The sequence below is a fragment of the Papilio xuthus genome, unplaced genomic scaffold (assembly GCF_000836235.2).
Source record: "Papilio xuthus unplaced genomic scaffold, Pxut_1.1 DF828780.1, whole genome shotgun sequence".
NCBI classification, from domain to species: domain Eukaryota; kingdom Metazoa; phylum Arthropoda; class Insecta; order Lepidoptera; family Papilionidae; genus Papilio; species Papilio xuthus.
This window is the reverse complement of record NW_013529869.1, coordinates 4928431-4954210: the sequence shown is the minus strand read 5'-3', so window position 1 is coordinate 4954210 and position 25780 is coordinate 4928431. Positions and strand designations below refer to the sequence as shown.

At 34.0% G+C, this 25780-nt stretch overlaps 1 protein-coding gene across 3 annotated transcripts in view; it reads left to right on the top strand.

Annotated features, from left to right (window-relative positions):
- mmd (disintegrin and metalloproteinase domain-containing protein mind-meld) overlaps positions 1-25780 on the top strand; it is a 188931-nt gene that overhangs the window by 104645 nt on the left and 58506 nt on the right. For all 3 annotated transcript variants that reach the window (XM_013326784.1, XM_013326783.1, XM_013326782.1), the window contains exon 6: positions 23678-23747. In XM_013326784.1, coding sequence (XP_013182238.1) covers positions 23678-23747 — 70 coding nt within the window. The remainder of the gene's footprint in view (positions 1-23677; positions 23748-25780) is intronic.

The following is a 25780-nucleotide window of genomic DNA, read 5'->3' as shown; positions in this document are numbered from 1 at the left end:
ATTATTCAAATGTTAAAATAATGGACAGTAAATGTGACTTTCAGTAAACTATATGCTTATTATTTTGATAATGCAATGTTTCATACAATTCAATAAGGTTGGCAACACATCTAAAATTGCGTATTTCTATGGGCAGAGGCGCACCGCCTCTTCGGCGAATTCAAGTGCCCACTTTGTACTTTGCTCATGTGTTACTTTATATCTTTAAAAACAAATCAACTTAAGTCCGAATTCATCGAACTAATTCCGTAAAGGAACAAAATGATGCCTAACAAATGTCCCAGTTATGAGAACTGAATAAAAATTTGATTGGCTTACAAAGAGAGCTTGTTTACCGCTCTAACCTAATTCTCTATTGTTCCATTTGTATCTAATGATACACGGAATATACCGACTCTATGGATCCTTGTTTATACAAAGATTTTTTTGTAGCTCAAATTTTTGTATTTCTGAGCACTACTGTTGTTTTGCGTATATCATTTCTGCTTTTTTTACGTTGGACTTTTTTTTTAATCTTTTATTGACAATAAAGTACCAGGACTTCATAGAATAAAGAGTTAATTACTTTTTTAATCCATTCAATATGATGATTATTTTAGTAGAGTAGAGTTTCCTTGCAGGTAACTGTTTATTAATCAACATTCTAATTTTGTCGGGTTAACTTTATGTAATCAATGAATGAATAAAATTCAATATACTTTGGTTAATATAAATATGTAAAGGTTTTTTTATCAAAATGCCATTAAAGGAGTGAATTTATTTCAAAAACGTCACGATATGAATTATGCTTCCACTTTTGGATTCAATCCAAACTGTATATTGAGAAAAATATTATGCTTTTAAACGTAAAGTGAAATTTATTTTGTGGTTTACGAAATATCATTTTGATATTTTGTAGTAGTCGCTATAAAAGCGCTGACTATTTCCAATAATGTCGACTATAAATGTTTATAGCGCAGAGGTTGGTGCACCAGTTACTCTATTTGACGAAGTCGATTCAAATTCTAACTCCGAGATACTATTTATTAACTATTCATAAACACAATGTCAATATAACAGAGACATCCTTTACCCAGATCAGAACAGCTTGTTAATATTTCTATTAGTTTTTTTTATATCGGGTGGGGGGGGGATGTTTATAAGATACTTTGACATTTAGGGGGAAAGACAGGGTTATGTGAGATTCTTACTGACGACAACTCTTCTGTGGCCAACCTCAAGTGCGATTGCGAGGGTCCCAGGATCTCTAATGGAACGAATCTACTAGTTTACTGTTTTTATTGCTTGTTTTTTGTACTACAATTGTTCTATCACTTCTATCTTAAGTTATTTTTTCTTTTTAAAACCTTCAGATTATACTTTGTTAAGTTAAAAGTATCACGTATCAGTGGACCCGCAGGCAAACTCCGAGGGTTATTTACAATCTTCCGGACGTAGTCCAAATGTTTCGCCCACTGACCCATCCCTTGTTGAAGAAATGATAAAATCCAGATGTACGTTTTTGATTTTACCTTTGCTAAAATCTATTTTAAAGGTTACATTTTTTTAAACTTGTTTACTTTTCAGTTCATGGTTAATTATGCCGATGAAACAAGTAATATTTCCTACAATGTATGTTACAAAAATGCGAACAAATAATCTACATCATTGGATCATATTTCAACGTGTAATATGAACGGCATGTATTACAAATGTCGTAACTTTTCCACATTGCATTATGATATCAAACAATGATATTTCGATTGGGTATTAAATCCAGGATTATCCAAACAAATACAAATCTATATGATACACGTTGATATCTCCATGCTGGAACAAACATTATTTCCCTGGAATTATTTACATGGACGAACCGACCGAGCTCATTTTATTGAGGGCTATTGTTTTCAAACGGCCGCCGTCCCCCGCGGCGCCCCAGCAGTCCCCCCGCGCACCCGCGCATGTCACGCTGCTGACACAAACAAAATGGCGGTGGGCGGGAAATTTACGTACGGCTTCGCAATATGGCGGTTTGGGGGAATCCTCACATTTAAAAATCAATCAGCGACATGAAAAGAAGTAAAATATAATACACCTATATGTTTTAAAAATACAGGGAAGATAAAATAATGAGCTATTTATTAAGATTTTTAAATATAATCATTCTGTTACAAATATATAATTTGACTTAAAACGGGATGTTTCTGTTAGAAATTTCAACGATGTAATTTGAAAAATTATTACTGTTTAACTAGTCATAAAAAGCATGAAAATTTCCAAGGGACATGTCAAATTCTTGACCCGAAACTAATGTTGTTTTTATGTTTCACAACAGAACACTTACGCTACGGCACATTAAGCATTTTAATACCATAATATCAAGTAAGTTAACTCGACATTTAAAAGGTTACATGACAAAATTAACTTTTTAGTACATGCACACTAAATTACTTAAACAAAAAATCACACGTTTAATGTAATAATAGCGGAAAAGAACTCATCAAACCTTAGGTATCCTGAACACATTTATCCGTCAAGTTACGTTTGAAATATATTAAACAGCAATATATTTTTAAGAGTTTTAGTTAGAGGACACCCTATATAACACTTTATAGTCTTACAATCGATAGAGTATTATAGTTATGACTAGAAAAAATAAATAGTTCCCGGAAATTATTCGAATATTTCTCACCTTTTAAACCTTCCCTAAACCTCAACGAACATTTCAAGACTAAGGTAAGATAAATCCGTTCAGCCGTTCTCGAGTTTTAGCCAAACTAACGAACAGCAATTGATTTATATATGTATAAATATAACAAATTACACGAATATGTAAATAAAGATAGATTGTTTACCAAATTTCACTGAACGCTCTATTAACTTACAATGTATCGTTAATGTTCAACCGCAAATTGTAATCGAATTTCGATTAAATAAACCTCGATGTAAATTGTGTCATATACATTCATACTATACTATTGTTTTTCACTTTGTAAAATATAGAATTTGATTGTCGATTTATAAATTCAAACGAGATAATTTTGTGCATAATCAGATATTAATTTGTTGTGTAAATAAAGCTCAGTAAATTTTCAATTATTTTTTGTTGCACTCAGAGTTCTATAGGTACAATAGTTGTCTACAATATGAGTGGATCCCTTAGTGGACTACTAAGGGTGGCAGTGTAGTGTAAGTTTTGTATAACATTATGTCTTGTTACCCCAAGTTTACACAAACTTTTATTTTTACTTTAAAAAGCAATCAATATTTTTATATAGCTTTGGTTATTATAATTTGGTACTGTTTTTTAAAATCTCACTAATAATACAAATGCGAAAGTATGTTTGTTAGAAGGCATCTCCAGGACGCATGGATCTCACTGAAATTTGACATAGATGTACAACATAGTCTGGAAGAGCACAAAGGTGGAGTCGCCGGCGACTAGTATATCATAGTATAGACAATAAATGAAGCATAAAGTAATAGCAATTGTTATAAATTTAATAATTTTAAGTTATAAATACAATTTAGTAATCTAGTCTAGTACTAGATTATTACTCTAAACTAATTTATAAACACAATAAACATTAGGAGTGGCTTAACCGATACATGTACAGTCCAATTGAAACATGTAATTGAATAATACGATTTTTATTGCGTCCGACCACTAACTGCCCCTTAAATGTAAATGCGTCCATTAATTTAATTTTCCACTTTTGCGCGATAAAAGCGATAAAATCGGACGTTCCAATCGCGCGACACGCGATACCATCACTTTTATCGTCGGATATTTACATAATTGCCGCAATTGTTTCTTTATTAGCCATTTTTGTTCATTTTACATCGTTTATAGATAACACGGATTTACGACTCGGAAATGTCGCCAATATAATATGACTAAAACAGTCCGTTAAGTATAGCCTTATTAACTAAACTATTTTTGGGCGGATTCGACTAAACTAGAGTAAGATTTTACTCGTGTAACTACTATAATTAAAACTGATTTGCATTTTACCAACCACTAACCTAAGAATATAATAAACTATCGCCCGCAACTCCATTTGCACGGAATTAAAAAAAATAGTAGCCTTTGCGTTCGTCCAGACTATGCTCTACGTCTATGCCGAATTTGATTGAGATCTGTTAAGCCATTCTGGAGTTACCGTGTAACATACATCCCATCCAAATATTAGCATTCATAACATTAGTAAGATTGTGATTCGAAACGTAATTAAAAGTTATGAGAAATGTTCCGCCACTATCGAATAGAATTGAAGAACCATGAGAGCTATTCAAAAATTGCAATGATATTCGAAATCCAATAACAAATAGGAGCGTAGCATTTCGAACACGTTATGGCTTATTAAAACTTTTTTCCTTATTTGCAATTGACCTACAAAACGCAACGAGCATGGCGGACCGCATATTATACTTAGCCGTCCTTTTCGCACTCGCGCCGCGACCTATTTTCCATCCCTTGTTATTGCCACTCAGTTGAAGAGGCTTGGAGTTGACCCTTAACTTTTAATTGCTATTACAATGAGCTGGCAGCAATATCTGCGTTTACAATACACATGTGCTCTTTACAATTTCATATTTTTATTTAATTATCGTACATTTATGTTTTCGATGACAAATTGGATTTATTTCAGACAAAGAGATTCAATTGTGTAGTTTCAAGGCATACAAGCTTTTCTCAACAAATACTTTAGTCATGATATATCAGCTGTACATCAGCAAACAAATGCTTCTTCACATGTCATTTCAAACTTAACTCTTGTGGTTACAAGTCGTGGAGAACACTGCCCAATTCTTTCATTTAAGAGTGCCAATAGCCTAATGGTTAAGGTACGAATTTCCGATCATGTGGTCGAGTGTTCAAATCTCGCCATTCGGCTATTATCGTAAACCATATCCTATCCAGACCTGGAGTTTACTTAGAATGGTACAAGAAATATTAGCTAAATAACAAAAATTGCTGATATCAAAAAACAAGCGGATTTATTATAGATAATATTATAAAGTGTCATAATTTTAATTTATACTTTAGTGTTTTTTATCATTTAGGTAGTCTTAAACCATTAGGGCCGCGGACGAGAGCGAAAGCGTGCCCGTGGTCCCGTCCCGATGCGTTGGAGGAACAGAGGGGTTTAGTAGGTATGCCTCCGCTATGGTGGAGAATTCCACATAACTACCGCGTCCCCCCCGGGACGCGGAGTATGCATAAAGCATTCCCCTCTGAAAAAAATAAAGTCTTAAACCATTAAATATCTTTACAACATTATTTCTAATTGTGTCGTGAATTTAGTGTTTGTTATAATTACAAATACAAAATATAACAGTTGTAGATTTAATAACAAACATATTTCTACCTTTTATATTAAATCCGAAGCTTCTTAACGCAAAACGAAAAAGGATCTAAAAAGAATTTTACCTCAAACATTCGTAACGTCGGTAATTTTCTTTCAGGCGTAACATTGTAATAATTTTATTTTGTGCTTTTGCGGTTTTTCTCTTAGACCTTTCAACAGAATTGCTATAGACAATTCATGCTATGAGCTCGTCATCCAACATGTTTTTCTACCTTTCAGGTAAATGACCTATTTCTTGTAATACATATAATAAGAAATTACGCGCTGCCTTCGTCCCACGAGATTTAACCGACCATCCGTCATAATTTATTTTGTCTGTACCTATAATTATCTGTATACTTTAACGATCCTTCCTTCCTATATTTCTAAACAGGACTAGGGTTGTCACCGCTTCCAGATTAATACTATATTTATTTTATCTTCCGGATTTGAGGTGCATATTCGGTCTTCGGTGTTGATAACAATGTTGAACACAAAATACAGTGACTTATTTTAAATCATTATATCTGTCACAAGAAACTCTCCTTTTTCACTAGATGTCGCTTTTCTTCGTTCAGAGATTAGATGGTATCGTTATGATCTAGTTTGTTTCGTCCATCAAGGAGGCAAAGGTAAGCAAGTCACTGGTTGTCTTTTTATTATCAGTATTCGGGTATATATTTATTATAAGTTGGCAACCCTACGTCACGTCATTTTATACTCAAGAAGAATATTTAATTACGTATCGTCCTTTATGTTTTATATTTCATCTTTGTAACGAAATACGCTCCTGGGTGTTATCTAATTATTTCTGTTTTACTTCGGTTATACAAAAACTAAACAAAGAAAAATAAATTGAAAATTACTTCAAACCGAGTATATTTAAATATCTTTTTACAATTACTTTTTGATTAATTTTACGTTCGTTATGTTTTTTACATAATTAATAAGTGATTTACAATTTAGATATTGTTTAGATTGTAAATTAAATATTAAATGTAGACATGAAAAAAATGGTTATAAATCTAAAAATATTGTATATTATTATAAAAATATTTAGGTCGCTTAAAAATCGTATATTGTTAGATTACGAAAAAATTTAAATTCGAAAAATCCGAAAAATTTTCATAGAAGCGTAACTAAAACAGAAAAAGCTACATTCACGTTAAAAACCACTCGACCCACATACGAATCCACGTGCGCCCAGCTTCACGTTGCGAAGCTCTTGCAGACATTAAAAATGCAACAACAACTTTCAAAAGACAATGCCCCGGAAAACTTTATCCGGGACCTAACTAGAGACGGCAAATTAGTTGCACTATGACTACACAATGGAACTTCTTCAATGATAGCGCTTATTTAACAACGAATTTCTTTTTAATTCATAGTCGCTAATATTGTACACGTTGAACTTTTTTTGTTTTGTAATTCTTTGTGAGTAACACCGTTGCATTTTTTTATTTTTTTATTTCCTGTTACTTGTCTCATTCAAACTGAGTTATCTTGGGTTTTGTCAGACTGAAAATGCATATGGATATGCAATTTTGCTTACATTATAAGACCGCCCTTAGGGTAGGTCTCAATGCCCTCAGTGGGGACGTACAATGAGCTGATGTTAATGATGATCATAAGACTAACGAAGTATAAAACTCTAAGATTAAGTCAATTATTAATACAGTCGGAATTGGATAAGCTAAAGTCCAATCGAATGCTATATTTTTCTCGCTCATAGAGGTGTCTCCCTTACCTTAGTTTCTCACTTATGGAGATCGTGCGTCACAATCCGACAATGTTCCTAGTTTCCACTTGCTTATGTAGGTTCCACTGTGGTTATATTTTACGTTTTGCCCTTCAACATGTAAACGTCAAAGTTAATTTCACAGTATCCATTTAATTGATAGTTGCGTTTATCAGTTCGAAATTAAATTACACTTGCCCTATATCTAATTATAGAATGGCGGCCATTTTGAAACATGGCAGCGAGAGAATTACGTCACGTTTAATTAGATAGGAATCGATTGCGAAGCGTCAACAAACAAATGAAATCGGCCTCTTTAAAAGTGGTGCAAAAGTTAATCTTACTTCTAATATTATAAATGCGAATGCTTAGATGAATGGATGTTTGTTTGAAGATATCTCCGAAACGGCTCAGCAGATCTTAATTAAATTTGACACAGACATAGAATATAGTCTGGAAGATTACATAGGCTATTTATGAGGTCTTTTTTATAACCACGCGGTCGACAGCTAGTGGAAAATAAAACTATGTAAAAAACAAGTTAAACAAATGATTAATATACAAGAATTAACATGAAACGCCGAAGTTTGAACAAACAACAAGAAAAACTAAAGCGGATAAGGCGCTTCATTATTCAGGTCTTCCTTTCGCGGAAGTTGATGAAAACAGGAACAGACGATACGGACTGCCAATGAAAGGGAAACTTGTAGATAACTCTTTACATAAAAATAAATACCTCCTATAAACTGGGTACCTCGTGAAATTGTATATTGACATGAAACAGACAATTGCATGTTTTATACACATACGACTCCACCATCAGTCTGTACTTTTCACTGCGAAAAGTGGGCACAGGATGTATTACCCTTAGTAACATTCCTATCAGTTATAGTATTCAAAATTCACTTTCTTCTTATGCATATCCTTTATCACACAATCCATCCATACTTTCTGCAGTCTTCATCTACCTTTGTAGCCATCCACATTCAATCTTATTAATTCTTATGAATGCAATCATCATCTCTTCGCATAATATGTACATCCCACGACATTGACAGAGCGATTAGGCCATTGAAAAATATTTCAAGCGACAAGACACAAAAAAGAAAACATTTAATCTTGCTGCACATTTGCCCCTGTCTTCTTAAAAAAATCTTATTATCAAGAACTTAATTTTGTTATTTTAACACGGTATATATTCCTAATTAATAACTCAAATTGTACAAAGGTATGAGGTTCTGATTGTAAAGGTTTATTGCATATCGATGGATTAATAAAGCTGTTCTTACAATAGACTGTAGTAACATATCCGAGAAACAATAGCATTTACAATGAAAATTCACGACTCCGACACACGAGCGAATTCTCTTTGCATTGTACATTTATAATTTGTCATTGTACTGAAACGATGAATACTTCGACTGATATTGATTGAAATTTGGTAGATTTATGAATATAGGAATGACATTAGATTTCCCTGCACAGAATTGATCGTCAATTTGGAATAAGTCCAAATACAATCTCCAAAATTATTCTTTAACAAACTTAGAATGTAACACAAAGTGGCAGAAGAGACATATTTCAATTGACTCATATCACACAGAAATAGGAAATGGTTCTTCTTTTTATCCACGTGACGTCCACTGCTGGGCATAGGCTTATGGGAAATGTTAACTACATGGACATTAATATGAAGTTAAGTCCTATTAAAGGGCTTTCTTCCTTCACTTCTGAGAGCTAATCATAAAACTCGTTTTTACAACTTATGTTATAAAAACAACATAACAAAAAATTTCTTCATAGTAATTCAGCAGTAAATTGTAGAACTGTTTTATCGATGTAAATCCATCATTAGCGTCGTTTAGTAATCAAAAGGTATAAAATAACGACAACAGATTTCTGGCGCGCAGTAAAACGTTCAAAAAAAGAACGCGTCTATTAAGTCCCAAGTTGGGCGCCAAACGCAATTATGTAAAGCTCGCCTGAGAAGGCTCCATGCGCTTATCCAATTTGCCGAGGAAATTCACCGCATCCCTTTATAAACCTCGTATCAACCGAAAACCATAATGTTACAATATTATTTCTTCAACTAGGCCTGTATTTTTGGCTATAGTACTTTTACTGTTAGTACTTAAAATTTCAGATTTAATAGGGTTGGTCTTTATATGTCCAAACCCATGTCCTATTTTCTATGGTCTGTTTTAAACGACTCGCCTCCGACAGTAAAAGTCTCCACTCGGTCCTGTGCCATTTCGACCCAGTTTTTGATAAGAGATTTTGTAGGGATATTCTGTGTTAGATATGAAGAAAATAAGCTATCAGAGAACACTTTTCGCCGACAATCCTATTACAAATGGTTGTAGAAAATCTGCAAGCTTAATGTTACTTATAGGTCAATCTATCTTCAGACTAGAACTATAAGAAAGAATTCTTATTTGTTGTTTTAAAAAAGGATCACAAACGATATATTCTGACATATATAAATGAACATGCTGGTTCCATTTGAGATGAAATTTATAGTTGTCTCATGCATACAGATGTTAGATGAGGAGCATATTTGATCTGCAATACATAATTCAGGAGGCACGTGTAACCTATGTAATAAACATGCGACTATCAGATTCCGTTATAACTTTGTTCTCAACGAACTCAATCCTTGCAATATATATGTTACATTATCATAGCAAACGTAACAGGTATTATTTTGATTTCTTTTCTTTTTCATGTGTATTTTTATTTTGTCGAATTATAGTTACATCTCGTCGTGCTGTAGTTCCGAATACATGTTAATGTCACTATCATAATCAATATTCGATTCTTGAGATTAATGTGACAATTATTTAATGTGTGATCTTTGAATCTGTAGAATTTGAGTAAAATGGATTTAATATAATGTGAATTAACAAAAGTAGATTTTGACGTTCAGTAAAGTCCGCTGCAGACGTTCAGTTTTAACTGTACAGTTCAACATTAACATTTTGCCTTCACACAGTCGAACTATTAAATCTGTAGCGGGCTTAAATGATGCCGTTTTGTATTCAATCAGAACATAATTCGTGTCTAGAGATGAGTCGCATACCTAATTCTAGACGTAGGTCTATAGATAGTGCGTAAGACTTAAATATTCTGTAGTTTTAGTTATCTCTATGTGGATATTTTCGTGTCAATCTGTATTTTGGAGGTATTCGTTCGTTAAACGTCGTTACAGTAATCCGAGCATGGGGTGGCTGGGGGATGGCTTAGACACGCCCTCCTGTTGACTTTACGCGTCATCGGGTTTCATATGCGTTACTTTTTTCTGTTACTCCAAGGCTCTAGGGATATGGAACTAGTATTTTTGTTATTAAATAATACATGATATCACTAGTACATATATAATGCTGAAGAGAATCAAAGAGTTCATTTTCGTAAAGTGAAATGTTAACGATTAAGTCTGATATTTTGTTTCAGTAATCAAATTAATTTTTAGATATAAAATAAAATAAAACGTACTTACTAAGTTGCTGACAACATTCATTGGTCTTTATCTGACTAATATTATAATTACAAATGTTTATTTGAAGGTATCTCTAGAACGGTTTCATGGATATCGCTGAAATTTGGCATAGATAGTGTACAATAAAACTACTTAGGGATTCACGAAAACACTCACACTAGCACAAATCACTTTATTTAACACTTTGACAGGCCAACTACAACGACAAAAAAATCATAACAGGTAAGTAATTATGCATTAATATTTCTATAGCGCGCGTTAATTTCCGAGCAGCGCCATCTATTGGTGGTTTGCGGAAACAATTGTGGAATTCAGTCAAAATCATTATTACGAACTAAACATTCCGCCCACCAAGGACTTGTCCTTTTAAAAACAAACAACAAAATAATCTCTTACAAATGATATAAAAACTTATTTAACCAAAGCTTTACAAACCAAATGAACTTAACATCTACAAGTAATATAAACTGGAAAAGTAACTAATAAAACAAGAAATAACAACAAAAAAATAAATCCGCCCACCGTGACAATGTAAATCATTTGTCAAGAACACAAACTTTACTTAATGGTCTCTTTATTAATCCATTTTACACCGTATAGTTACTACCCGAGTTACATTGTCCGGTCCAGCATGCTTATCTACAATTATACCTAAAAACCATTTAGTTGGTGGTAAGCTATCGTCTCTAATAATGCAAATATCATTAACACTGGGTTCTGGTAATTTAGAATTCCATTTATATCTTTGATTTAAACAAACCAAATATTCTTTAGACCATCTTATCCAAAAATCACCAACCATTTTCTGAACTAACTTCCATCTATCAATACCAGTAATATTACAATCTGTATAATTATCATGAGAAACATTAAACATAGGTTCTCCGATTAAAAAATGACCTGGCGTCAGGGGGAGAGGGTCATTTGCGTCATTACTCAAAACCGATATGGGACGCGAATTTAAACACGCTTCAACCTGCGATAAAACTGTAGACAACTCTTCATAAGTCAGCGTAGTATCCCCAATTACCTTTCGTAAATGCCCCTTAGCACATCGTACACCGGCTTCCCATAATCCACCGAAATTTGGCGATTGTGGAGGAATGAAATGCCATGTCGTAGACTCTAACGTCAAAGCTTCAGCGATCTCTTGGGGCAGATTTGACTTGGCGCAATCAAACATCTCACGTAATTGTTTATCAGCTCCAACAAAATTCGTGCCATTGTCACTGTAAAGGTCTTGACAATGACCTCGCCTCGAAGTAAACCGTCTAAAAGCTGCAATAAAACCCTTTGTTGACAAATCAGTAACCGCCTCAATGTGTACTGCACGCGTAACCATACATACGAACAAGCTGATGTATCCCTTGTAAGATTTCGCTCCACGGCCTGGTGAAAATTTGATATTAATAGGACCCGCGTAGTCGACTCCAGTCGCTTTAAATGGTTTACAAGGTTTCAGTCTCGTGTCTGGAAGTTGTCCCATTAACTGAACTCTAGCAGCTTTGGAGTATCTCATACAAGTGATACATTTGCGATAACATCGCTTGACTTGATCTCTAGCTCGTATTATCCAATACTTGGAACGAAGAAAGTTCAACATAATCTGCGGACCACCATGCAGAGTCTTGTCATGTGCGTCCGCGACCAAAAGCTGAGTAAGGTGACTGTTAGCTGGTAATATAATTGGATGTCTAGTGTCATAACTCACATTAGCTTGATCGATTCGTCCTCCCACTCTAAGCAACCCGTTTTGATCCAAAACTGGGTAAAGAGTATGAAGTACACTTTTCTTCAAGACTTCTTTACCTTCTAGTATCAACTTTATCTCTTCGTCAAATTCAACTCCTTGAACTTGTTTGATACACATCTCTAATGTCTGATTCATTTCCTTAACTGTAACGTGTCGTTTAACCCATACAGGTAATTGCTGTCTTTCTTCCTTTTTCATCAACATTCTTCTACAAAATGACATTACTTTTAACATCTTTGTTAAGCTTGAAAATTTCGTCCATTCATAATTTTCTTCTTTTATCTGTGTTACCTTCATAGACACTATTCTTTCTTCTTCATGTGTTTCATCTATTTTACATTCTGACTCTTCTAATTTAGATTGCTTTAGCCAAACAGGTCCATGCCACCATAAATATTCGGAATGCATTTCTGAGGGCTGCAAACCTCTTGACGCACAATCCGCAGGATTTGTGTCAGTCGAAACATGTTGCCATTGTCCGTAGTCCATAATCGAGAGAATGTCTGATACACGATTGCTGACAAATGTGGTCCATTTGCTAGCTCCACCTTTCAACCATGCCAATACGATTGTGGAGTCAGTCCACCCATAAAGATTTTCTTTCGGTATGTTCATGACCTGAGATATCTCAAATAGCAATTTTGCTGCAAGAGTTGCACCGCATAGTTCTAATCTGGGAATTGACACTACCTTATCTATTGGGGCAACCTTTGTTTTAGCCGATATCAAGTTGACGTGTATTGATCCGTCAGGCTCTATAACCCTAATATAGACTGCTGCAGCGTACGCAGCTTGAGACGCGTCAGAAAATGCGTGTAACTCAAGAGAGCTACTACTAGTACTGTTAATCCATCGAGGAATCTCAATTTTCTTGATTTCAACCAGATCATTTCTGAATGTAATCCACTTCTCTTGCAACTCACCGGTGATATGATCGTCCCAGTCTAAATGTTCTTGCCATATTTTCTGGATAATAATCTTTGCTAAAACTACAACTGGCGCAATCCAGCCCATTGGATCATATAATCGAGCAATGTCGGACAGAACCTGCCTCTTCGTAATTGGTAATTTTACTTCAGGTAAGGCCACCGTGTATTCAAAATTATCTGTAGCTCGATCCCACTGTATTCCTAGAATCTTCATCATATTATCAGCTTTGATTGGCACTGACTGTTCCTTATTGTTTTTGTTCTCTCCAATATATTGTAATAACTCGGTGCTGTTGCTACTCCATTTCTGAAGTTGAAATCCTCCAGACATCATTAGATTATTCATTTCATCATAAATATTTTTAGCTTCTTCTTCTGTATTGCATCCGGTCATTAAATCATCAATGTAATAGTCTCTTTTAGTAATTTCAGATGCCTTTGGAAAATTATGAGTTTCCTCGTCAGCCAGCCTTTGTAATGTCTTTACTGCCAGATACGGAGCGCATGCCGTTCCAAAAGTTAATGTAAGCAATTTGTAGTGCTGAATAGGCAAGTCTGGATTAGGTCTCCAAAGAATCCTTTGAAAATCCGCATCTTCGGCATGTACAAGCACCTGCCTATACATTTTTACAAGGTCAGCGACAATACAAATTCGATGTGTGCGAAACCTCATCAATAAATGCCTTAAATCTTGTTGAAGCTTAGGTCCAACCAGCAGATCATCATTAAGAGAAACGTCATTGATGCCTTTACTTGATGCATTAAAGACCACGCGAACCTTCGTTGTGTCCTTGTCGTCTCTAACTACAGCATGGTGAGGAAGATAAACCGCCTTAGGATTATCTATTTCCGCAACACCAACAAGAGTCATATGCTTGAGAGTCACATACTCATCTAACACCTTTCGATATTCTTCATATAATTTTGGATCTTTTGTTAATCTCCTTTCTAAAGCTATAAGTTTTTTCGTTGCTATATCCTTCGACTGTCCATATTGACATGCAGGATCCTCATTCTTAAATGGTAGTTTGACAACGAACCTTCCTTCTTTATTTCTAACAGTTGTAGCTTGATAGATGTCTTCACATAATTGCTCCTCCTTAGTCAGTCTCTTCTGAATCTGATCAGGTTCAGCCTCTAATTCCCAAAAACGTTTGAGACATTCGTCGTCCGGAGTGAAACGTAAATGTAAACTTGTAACATTGTCATTAGCTGAAGATGAATCCGACAATTTACCATATAAAATCCACCCAAAGACCGTATTTTGCGCTAAGAGTTTTCCTTGAGGTTGTTTCATCATGCCGTCTAATAAAACTTCATAGTAAACTTCAGCTCCTAATAAAACATCAATTTTACCTGGTGAAGCAAAATTTGGATCAGCTAGATTCAATTTCTGGAGTTCCAGCCAGTCAGGTGTTTCCAACTTACAACCTGGAAGCAGCGAGGTAAGTGAACCTAGAACATAAGCATTTACATGATAGGTAATTTCGGGGTTATGACGCGACTTAAGACCTAAAGTTACCATATATTTTACACGCGTTTGACCACCTCCCAAACCTGATACCATGCCATTCACAGAAAAACGTTTGAGACCAAGTAATTGAGCCGTTGCTTCCGTAACAAAAGAAGCTTGAGAACCTTGATCTAGCAACGCACGAATAGGATATGTCTTCCCGTTTCTTGAACGAGCCTTAATTATAGCAGTCGCCAGCAGCACTTGATAGCTTATGTCTTGCTTTGAGAAATTCGCCACTATATTTAGTGGGTTAGCTATGGATGACCCAGATTGCTTCGTTCCGTCAAATTTGTTTTGATTTTTCTCTCCTTGATTATTAATTGTCTGTTCCATGAACTCTTCCTTATCAAAGTGCAACATAGTGTGATGTCTTCTGCCGCATTTCTTGCAACACGTTGGTAATCGGCATTTCATAACAACATGCGTCGGTTGCAAACAATTAAAGCATAGCCCTTTTGATTGTATAAAATCTCTCCTTTCCTGCACAGATTTCTTCTCAAACTGTTTATACAAATTCAAGTAGTGACACTCGCCACACAGAGCACATATTAAATCGTTCTTCTTGTTATCCTGTTGCTGCACCGATGAATGGAATGATCTAGCATTAGTTACTGGTTTCTTCACTTGAGTCAACGACTTAGTTTGCTTACTAGAGTCTATCATCTCCATGCTTCGGAATCTAGCTTCTAGAAATTCAACCAGTTGCGACCACGAAGGCATATCTTCCGCCATAAGGCTTATCTGCTGTTCCCATTGTTTATGAGATTCCACATCCAGTTTGGAAACCACAAGATGAACTATTATAACATCCCATGTTTCAGTTCTTATTCCGATATTGTTCAAAGCTTTCAAACAAGAAGACGTTGTATCTAGTAATTGTTTGATACCATGCGAGGAATCTGTATTGATTTGTTTTTGTGAGAAAAGTATCTTAAGAATTGCGTTTGAATTATACCGTTTGTTGTTGTAACGTTTAGTCAGTTGTTTCCAAGCCTCATCATAATTTTGGTCTGTGGTAGCGAAATTACGCAGCATGCTCTCTGGTTCTCCTTGTACACTGCTTTTCAGGTAGTGCAACTTTTGAACAGCTGATAGTTTCTCATTGTTATGTATTAGCAACAGGAACATATCGTAGAATGTCTGCCACTCCTCGTATTTACCACTGAACGTTGGTAGTTGTATTCTTGGAAGCTTAACTTCATTACACGGCGGGGTATTCGATTCAGGTTTGTGCTTTTCAGTGAACTTGCTCTGTACCTCTTTGAGATCCGACATGTGGGCGATGTACATCTCTTCAAACTCATCATATTTATCATTAGTAAAGTAAGGTAAAACTTGCTCTTGTTCAGGTCTGATTATCTGAACAAGTTCTCTGTGATTACTGTTGAATTCTGCACGCAACTTTTCTAACGTATCGATCCTTGTGTCCACATAACCTTTAGTTATTCTAATTTTTGGAGTCTTTTTATAATTTGTTTGAGCTTTCTCTAACCTTCCCAGTAGATCAGTTTGATTCTTAAGTAATTTCTCAGCCATTTTTCAAAAATTGAAGATTGTTAAAAAATATTCTAAGTCCATAGAATAAAATCGCAAAAAATTACAAGTTGAAGATTATCCAAAAAAATTCTAAGTCCAAACCGCTGCTGATTTTTCTAAGCCCGTAGAATAAAATCTCAAAAAATTACAAGTTGAAGATGACCCAAAATTTTTCTAAGTCCAAAACCACTGCTAATTTTTTTAAGTCCGTAGAATAAAATCTTGAAAATTTACAAGTGTTTTACAATGCAGAGTCCAAAGTCCATCCGGGGTTTCGGCACCATGTACAATAAACTACTTAGGGATTCACGAAAACACTCACACTAGCACAAATCACTTTATTTAACACTTTGACAGGCCAACTACAACGACAAAAAAATCATAACAGGTAAGTAATTATGCATTAATATTTCTATAGCGCGCGTTAATTTCCGAGCAGCGCCATCTATTGGTGGTTTGCGGAAACAATTGTGGAATTCAGTCAAAATCATTATTACGAACTAAACAGATAGGGAACATAGTCTGAAGAACACATATGCTGTTAATTAAGTTTTTATTTAATCCCGCGTGGACGGATTCTCGGGACGGTTAACGTGGAATTAGTTTATTTAACTCTCTGCTGTGAAATAAACCTAAACTTTTGTATCATTGTTGTGAAATTTCCTACATTTTAACTGTAAAATGTTTGATATTTAAACTACAGAAATGTTGATAAGTTAAATTAAATACATAGATTAGTACGTTGACCGCGAAATCCCATGAGTGTGGCGATACACTGTAATCCATTTGTCAACGGCACTCGCCGCTCATCGCTGACAAAATTAATACAACTTTAAACTGGATATTTCAAAAACAGTTGCGAAATTTTTACAGTTGACAATGAGATTATCGATAATTAAGCCATTAAAGTCGGAGTAAAACGCGCGCTCGGAAAATGGTACTTCTTTTGATTTATGATTAAATCAAACAAAATATTGGTTACCAAATAATTTCCTTGTATAAAAGTGTTTTTTTTAATAACTTACCGTATAATCAATATTTCGACTTAAATCTAGTGTTACGATATGAAAGCTGGTCTCATAATCCTTTATTAGTTGCTTAAAACTCATTTACCGTAGTTTTCTGAGACCAAAATCTCTGTATAACCATCTCTGCCATTATCTTTGATAAAACAGACAACGGTTTTAACGGGGATTTTGATCTCGGAAACTTACCTTTAGTGTAGTCATACTAAACCTACAAAAAATTGTCTTTCCTTGTGTGGTCGTAAGACTTCTCGTACAGGTCAGTGCCATATTAGAAAGTAGGGGGAAGGGTTGGTGTTGTTGGAGTGATGTTGAGGGAAATATTGCGCAGTGAGCCGGCAGTAAATCAGGGCTGACAGAACCACTTAGAGATGTGAGCCGCAACATTTATCACCGCGGCCGTGATTCCGTTCACTCCACCTGTATGGATTTCACTTATTGCTTTGTTTATTACATGTTATAGCTAGATTTATCTTTTTAAAGAAATATCAAGAAAAAAAACGGGACCAAAAACAAAATAATAATTTTAATATCAGCAATTTAGTAGCCAATATTGAGGTACGTTCAAATCCTATCTAACATACAAACAAAAACAATTATTTAAAAAGTCTATATTAAAAAAAATCATCGAAGTTCTTTGAATATAACAAAATAATAACGTTTTTTGTACATAGGTATTACAAGAAAATATGCGCAAGATCTCTGAACAATTTGTAGCTGCAAAATGCGCAACTAAAAAAGGCGGGAACAAGAAATCCAAACAAAACTAACACGAACGAATAACTCGGTACATTTCTAGTGTACGACAAACATGGGCTAAGTCCTAGATGTCTCGATAGAGAATAGCTTTCGTTTTATACTTTAAAGAATGTTATTCAAGTGATGCAGCAAAGTTTAAAATAAACTAAGATACGAAAGGATAAAAAAATATTTATTAAATATAAAAGTTGTCACGAATAACCTTCATGGCCAATTATGTTATTTACCTAAGTATATAATACATAATGTACTTGCAAATTACATTAACTTAAGACGTAGTATTGTCCGGCATTCCTTTTCATGCATGTTGTCTAATCTTGATAACCTTTAAATCTCTCCTAATGTTTTCCATATTATACAATCCATAAATCGCATGGTCACCCTAACATCGCATTCAACCCGCGAGTTATAATGAATATTATATTGTTGGGCGCGAATAACACCGCGCGATAGGTTACACGTGTCTCTAGACAGCCCCCCCCCCAGCCTCCCGCGCATGTACCCCGCTCAACACAGTCATCCCGGATATGCCTCTCCCCGCATTGTCTTCCTAATGCACCGTGCACTATGGAATGAGGCACAAGAGGTGAGATGCTTGTAATGGTGGCTTAAATAACTGACACTGTTTATATTCAAACGCATATACATCTTCCAATACTATTGGTATAGTATTTGCTTTTACGGATGTTAAACATGTATACGATTAGCTCATATTATTTTTCTTTTAAATTGTAGTTTTTAATATCATGTTTTCATTACTTCTCTGCTCTTTTTAACCGACTGCCAAAACGGAGCAGGTCCTCATTCGTCTGTTTGTTTTTTTTTTGAGTACAGAATGAAACATTCTGCCAAAAACGTGGCATACTGGCCAGTGAACCTTTGCCTTTTTAGTTTTAAGAAAAGCGACGGAAAACTCGGGAATCACATCCCGCGCAATTCTCTCGCTTTTGAGAATTTTTAAATCCATTTAATAACACTACTACAATCTAATTAACTACATACATGATTACCTTAACCTCCCCCCTCATTAACCGTGGGTTTCTGAGTTCAAAATGTCATTTAAAACTTATTGTATAATGACAGGAATGTGGATATGATACAGAAATTTTGGAGTCAGAAACTTACACTTTGTATCACTAATATTTCTAAAAATTAGTAATTAAAACAAATACATTAGTATTCTGCAAGCATACGAGTATAAAATGTATCTATTTCCTTGTTGTTTTAACGAGTGCTTACTTGCATCAAAAGGAACGCATCGCAGACGAAATTCAAACTCGACTCGCGTTCCGTTTCACAACTTCTTATTTTCTGTATAACTCGCAGCTAAGTTTAGTTTCGTATTCACAGAGCAAATATTATTAAATGAGAACAAAATGATATGCACATACTCGTTGCCTTTTGTACAGTTTTCATTACAAATAAATTTAACGACGACATGAGAACTTATTTTGAAGTTCACATTATTGTTGGCAGCAATTAACCTGTGTATATTTAATTCATATTAATTTCCACACTTCGACATTTATAATTAAAATATAGCCAATGCAATATAAATAAGTTTTAAAGCTTAAATGTCTACATATTACACAAATTACTAATTGTTAAAATTAGAGATTAGATTCCAACTAAGTGATGGGAAGGTCTAGCACGAATATTTGTGACTAACCCATTTATACCAAATTTGTGCAGCGCCATCTATCGGGCGTAAAATACAACTATTATAGTTGAAACGTTTTGATTGATTTGAAATGAAGAGTAATTCGTTTAAAATTGTACTTAGGGATGTCATATGAATACAGCCAAGCAGAAATTTTTTATTTTAAGGCGACTAGTGGAAATTTTAGAGAATCTAGTTGACTTAGTTTAAACTATGGCAAGACATTAAAAGCGGATGAGCGTCAATCATAACCGGCCTGATAATTAAACCGCGTCCGGTTGCGGCCGCGGTGGCTGACTCAGCGCAAACGTTTGAATAACCTTAATGATACTGTATTGGATTTATGCCAAATATTGAGATTCAATAATTGCATAGTTGTTACAGCATTCAACACAATATTGGATTTAAATTGATTCGAACTTTACGAATAATAATTAAAAAAGAAAACATAAAGTTTTCGGATAAACTATCATATCGGAAGTCTTTACCTTTAGTCATGAGTACTTACTTCAAAACAAATGATTCTAAAATTCAATTCTCTTTTGTTATAAAGTTGTGTTTAAATGCATGTAGCGCCAATAACTTAATGGTTAAAAGTACGGACTTCCGATCACGTGGTCGATAATTCAAATGCCGATATTTGACTATTGTAAACCATATCCTAGATACAAAGGATATTTGTAAATTGATAAAAATCTGCTTATATAAAAAAATCACAATACAGATTGCTTATTACTTTAGACCTTAACATACAACATATTGCTTTTTACGCGTGTTAGCACTTTCTTCCAATAACATTAACATCTGTTCAGTCACGCATATTTAGAACTTACGTTATCTATCACAATATCTCTTGTGTCCTGAAAATCACGCCTGAAAACATCGAATATATTAAACTAGAAATAGAAACAGTATTTTCTAAATAAATCAACTCTTTTCAAGTCACAGTACGCAAGCTTAACGTAAGGAAGATCGTATCACGTTGTTTATGTCTTAGAAAAATAATTAAAAAATATTTTGTACGTTTTAATGAGACTTAATTTATGTTACGATACGTCACGGTTTAAATTATGTTTTTTTTATTTCGTATTAAAAAGTAATAACCGTAAAATATTTTCAAGTTCCTTTTCTTTTTATTTAAGTATTTACGATAAAATACATAATAAAAGAAAACACACTCGGAATATTTAAAATTCTAGAATTTCTAGAAAGCCTCAGTTCTTTTAAAAGTTCTTCTACATAAATCGCATTCAGTGGACGGATAAGGTTTTGCTCCAATTGATTGGATCGCCTACATTCATTTGACTTCTAAACTAGTGATTACTTAAAGAAATTGCATTGAATAGATGTTTTTCAATCGCGAATCAAAGATTTTTTGTGCCAGTATTTTTTAAACGATCGCATTACGTCACATTAATCGTGGATATTGCCGGGACTATACAAAAATATATACTAATCATTCTCACGAGGACAGAGCGAGATGATATGATTCTATTCAGCGAGGATAACTATTTATAAACATATTAGCTGTCGCCCGCGGATTCTATGTGTTCTTCCAGACTTTGCCACACTTAAGACGTTCAGCGCTTCTGGAGACACCTTCAAACAAACATTCATCTATCCATACAAACATTTCTTGGAATTAAACGACCCAAGAAACTGTATAATTTGAATTATATTTTTCTTTTAGATAGTTGTATAAAAACACTGGCTGCAAAGAACGATTGATAGAACGGCGCGAAAGAAGAAAACATTTGATGACGTCACTTTAACGTTCTTTCAATTGTTTTTGTTTTTATTACAATGTGAGAAATGATTAGACGCAGTACATGGTACATATGGCAGCCACGTCTGCATCGTCATCGCCTAATTACGTTTGCAATTAATCAATTTAACTAACCATTAGTAACGTACATTATTATAGTTGTTGCTGTAATGTAATTATCAATCATTTAGCAATTGTAATATAACCAAAATAAAAGATACGTAATGAAGTATATCATGAGCGTTATCTTATTTTACTTATATTATAAATGCGAATATTTGAATGGATGGTTGTTTCAAGATATCTTCAAAACGGTTGCATGGATCTCGCTGTAATTTGGCATAGATGTAGAGAATAATCTGGAAGATCACAAAGACTGCTAAATAAGATTCTTTTTCAATACGCGCGGACGGAGTCGCGGACGACAACTAGGTTACCTATATATGCGCGTTTTTATATCTACTAGATTTTTTTATTATAAAGTTGTTGTCGATTAAAAATTCAACTATTTGACTTCATGAGTAAACACAAGCTTAGTCCGATTATAACGTTGTTAAGTTGTTTGTTGTGTCATGTTGTTTGTAAAGAAATAACAAACACGCATCTACAAAATTAACACATTACATCCTGCTTAACATATCCCCTTTATTCGTATCTCAGATGACTTGATTATCATACTAAGTGCCTTACCTCAGCGTGAATTAACATAGATTCTTGTTGTCTCCCAAATACTTCCTACCTCCAATTTACGCAAACGATGGTACGTTTGCTTTTAGAGAAATTATCTTAATTATAATGCGAACGTCGGCGGGATTACATCGCCTCTTATTATGTGTACATTTAAATTTGTTTATTCAAATAACTTTACAAGATGATATCAGATTATTTGATCTGAAAAGTTTTTAAGCTGTCTAAAGACTGAAATGTTTTATTAGCTACCTACTCAGGGTGCTTAAAGGATTACCCTTAGCCCTTAGTGTAGAATTAGTAAGAAAACTCTTCTACTAAAGTGACCATCTGAGTATCGACTTACCGTGGGTTTTTGACACCAAAATATCTGTATAAAAATATCGACACCCACGACTAAACCCACGGTTAGACTGAATTAGAATTGGATTATCTCCTGTAGCAATGTTTTGGGCACGGTTAAATTATTTATAATAATTATGTTGCAGATTATAACACCATTAGGACATGTTAGGTATTATTATATGTATGTAAAGATGTATGGATGTATGTAAGATGACATATATCGCTAATGAATATGTAACAAGCAGTTTGTAAACCTCTTTCATATACATGTATGTTTATTTTAACCCAGAAATGTTGCGTCAAACATGAAAACAAAATTTTTAAGAAAAAAAGAAAGTCGACTCCATAAAAAAACATTTGCAAACAAAGTAACATTCTTAAATAAAATGCACTATAAAGTAACAAAATCATGTCATGAACAAACACCCCCGAAAATAATAAATTTCTCTTCTTTTGACCTCTTTCTTGACCTCCTTCTTTTTGAAGTCGGCTAAAAAAAATGCACGTATTTATCATTGTTTTTTTTTGGTTATAATTGATGTCTTAATTGTTCTTGTTTCATGTAAAACAACAGTAAAACTGTACCAGAAAAATAAAGATAGTTTTTGATATATTTTAACAAAATTCGCGTGCAGTATAGTCACTTTGTTAGCAATTATAGTTTGTCAAAGATTTATTCTCCGGTTCAATTTTCTCTCGAATCTATACGCAATTGGAATGAACACAACCGTGAATATTTGTTCGCTCGCGAACGTTGGCACGGTTTCAATGCGGGACTGAACGTATGGCACATTTTATGAATATAATATTGAGTTATAAAAAGGCCTGTCTATTTTTACCGGTCTATGTATTTTACTTGCCATTTCATTCGTAATTCTATTTGTCGAAAATTAATTTAAGGAAAGTTAATCAAATTCGTTAGACTGTCATCAAATGTAGCTACTTATTTTAATATATACCGTGTATTTTTACGGTTTCATTAACTAGTCTTACTTTATTTTTTTTAATAAATAAATGAGGCTAATACATAGATTTAAGACTCATTTTATTCATATTAGTAATATAAATAAAATGAGTCTTAGTTAAATTAAAAATATTACATCTAAAATATATATTTGACATTTATTTTCTTTTTCAGGCAACTGCTTGCACCGAATCTGAAACAAACCCAATACTTAGCTAACGGGGCCGAAAGCGAAGTAAGAACGGTAAGTAAAAATACTTTATTACTTAATTAAAGACATCTATTAAATATAGTTCCACATATTTACCATGGCTTTCTGAGACATATATCTCCATTTAAAGTACAGAAACTAGTCCACAAAATGTTACCATTTAACTTGACACTTCTGTATTTGAAGTGACATCATCAAACATCACCACTACTGATGTTGATTAAACTCTTTATAAGGAAAATAATCCTCATGTCCGCTCTATAATTGACTTATTTGAAACTCTTTAAGTCAAATGTATGAAAATGAACTTATGAATTTATTATTGCAACAACTTGATGCAACTTGTCTCAATACACAACTAGAAAACTATTGAAGTTTTACAAGATTCAACTTGAAAGCCTTCGCGGTAACTGGTAAAGTTTTAATTGTCGGCAGTGAAACAGACGGTAGCATCGCAAGATTAAGTAGCCGTCTAATTTAACTGTTACATTGAGGCGGCCTCTTTGAACTGGCTCTTACTTAATAGCGGTGTTACCCGGATTTACTTTGATATCTATTTTTTCAGCTTTTTAAATAGTTTATTTTACTTAGGAATTACTTTGATAATGTTAACGTATATGTCTCCAAAGGGTTTAGAAATAGATTTTAAATTATCGTTTGACATTAGGCTCAAAATTCATGGTTTTATGTCTTATACTAGCTGTCACCCGCGACTCCGTCTACTACGGAATTAAGAACAATATTCTTCAGACTATGTTCTAAATCTGTGCCAAATTTCAACAAGATCTATTGAGCCGTTCCGGAAATACCTAATAACAAACATCCATCCAAACTTTTCCATTTATAATAGTAGTAAGATTAGAAATGCAGATTCAAGATGGTGTTTCAAGCGATGGTGGTGTCCATACAAATTAAAATCGTTAATACGAGTATAGTAATAATAATAAATCTTTTTATTCAGACACAAAGAAAAAATACAAATTTAAAATTCAGACACAAAAATAAAAACACAAAATAAAACAAAACTCTTTAGATCACATGCAGACGTGTCCACATGGACTGGCACTGGACAGTCCAATCCTACTCTATCAGCAACGAGTTGTATAATAGGTAGCTGTTGGCGCTGTCCCTGTCGCTGTATAGGCTGCATTTATAGAAGAAAAAAATATAATTCCTGAAAAGTTGTATAAAGCACGTTTTACTAGAGTTTAAGTCTTTCAACGAATTCGTTTTGGGGAATTTCCATTTTGCGTACAACGAATATTGAATTTTAAACAGGTGCCGAGTACTCAACTTGACTCGGGCCTCTTTATTTAGACAATATTTGAATACAATCAGTATGATTGGTGATTCTTTTATATTTATTTAGGACTTTTTTTTTATTTTGATAATTGGAATTAATTTTACTGTAGTAACTTTTAATATATTTAAACTTATTTGAACGTTGTTTCACTTCTTTGTACCGTTTAGAGATACAGCGCCATCTGTTATGCAGTACCTTATTTATGGTCTGTTCTAAAAAGAGAAGACATTAAGAATTTATTGTTGTAAGTAGTTCTAGAAGGATAATAAATCTTTTTTTCTACGAATAAACTTTTTGTTTAAGAGTCAGTGTAGTTTTTCCTATTTAATATTATACTTAAGTCTTTTCACTGTGAGTTTCTGAGATAAAATCTCCGATTAAAACATATTGTTATCTCTGTTTTGTCAAAGTGAATGACAGAGATGACGATATGTTTTGTACAGAGATTTCGGAGCCACGCTTAGAATGTCAACATCTGTGTCGGTTTGATTATATGAATAAATTTAATGTACTGACAGTTATAAGTTCAAAAAAAGATATTCTTTTCTTTTCAAAAAGAAATTGAATCATGAATTGTTCACATAACCGAATTCCGTACTCAGTTCGAACCGCATTCGAATTCTGAGCAATTAGAATCGTTCGCTTCTGTATTCTTATGTGACGTTTTTCCTTCTGCGATCCGACCGGACGGACAATTTTAATTGCTTTTTATATTGCGACACGCGACGTACACGCTTATTACGTCAGAATGATTCTGCAAACG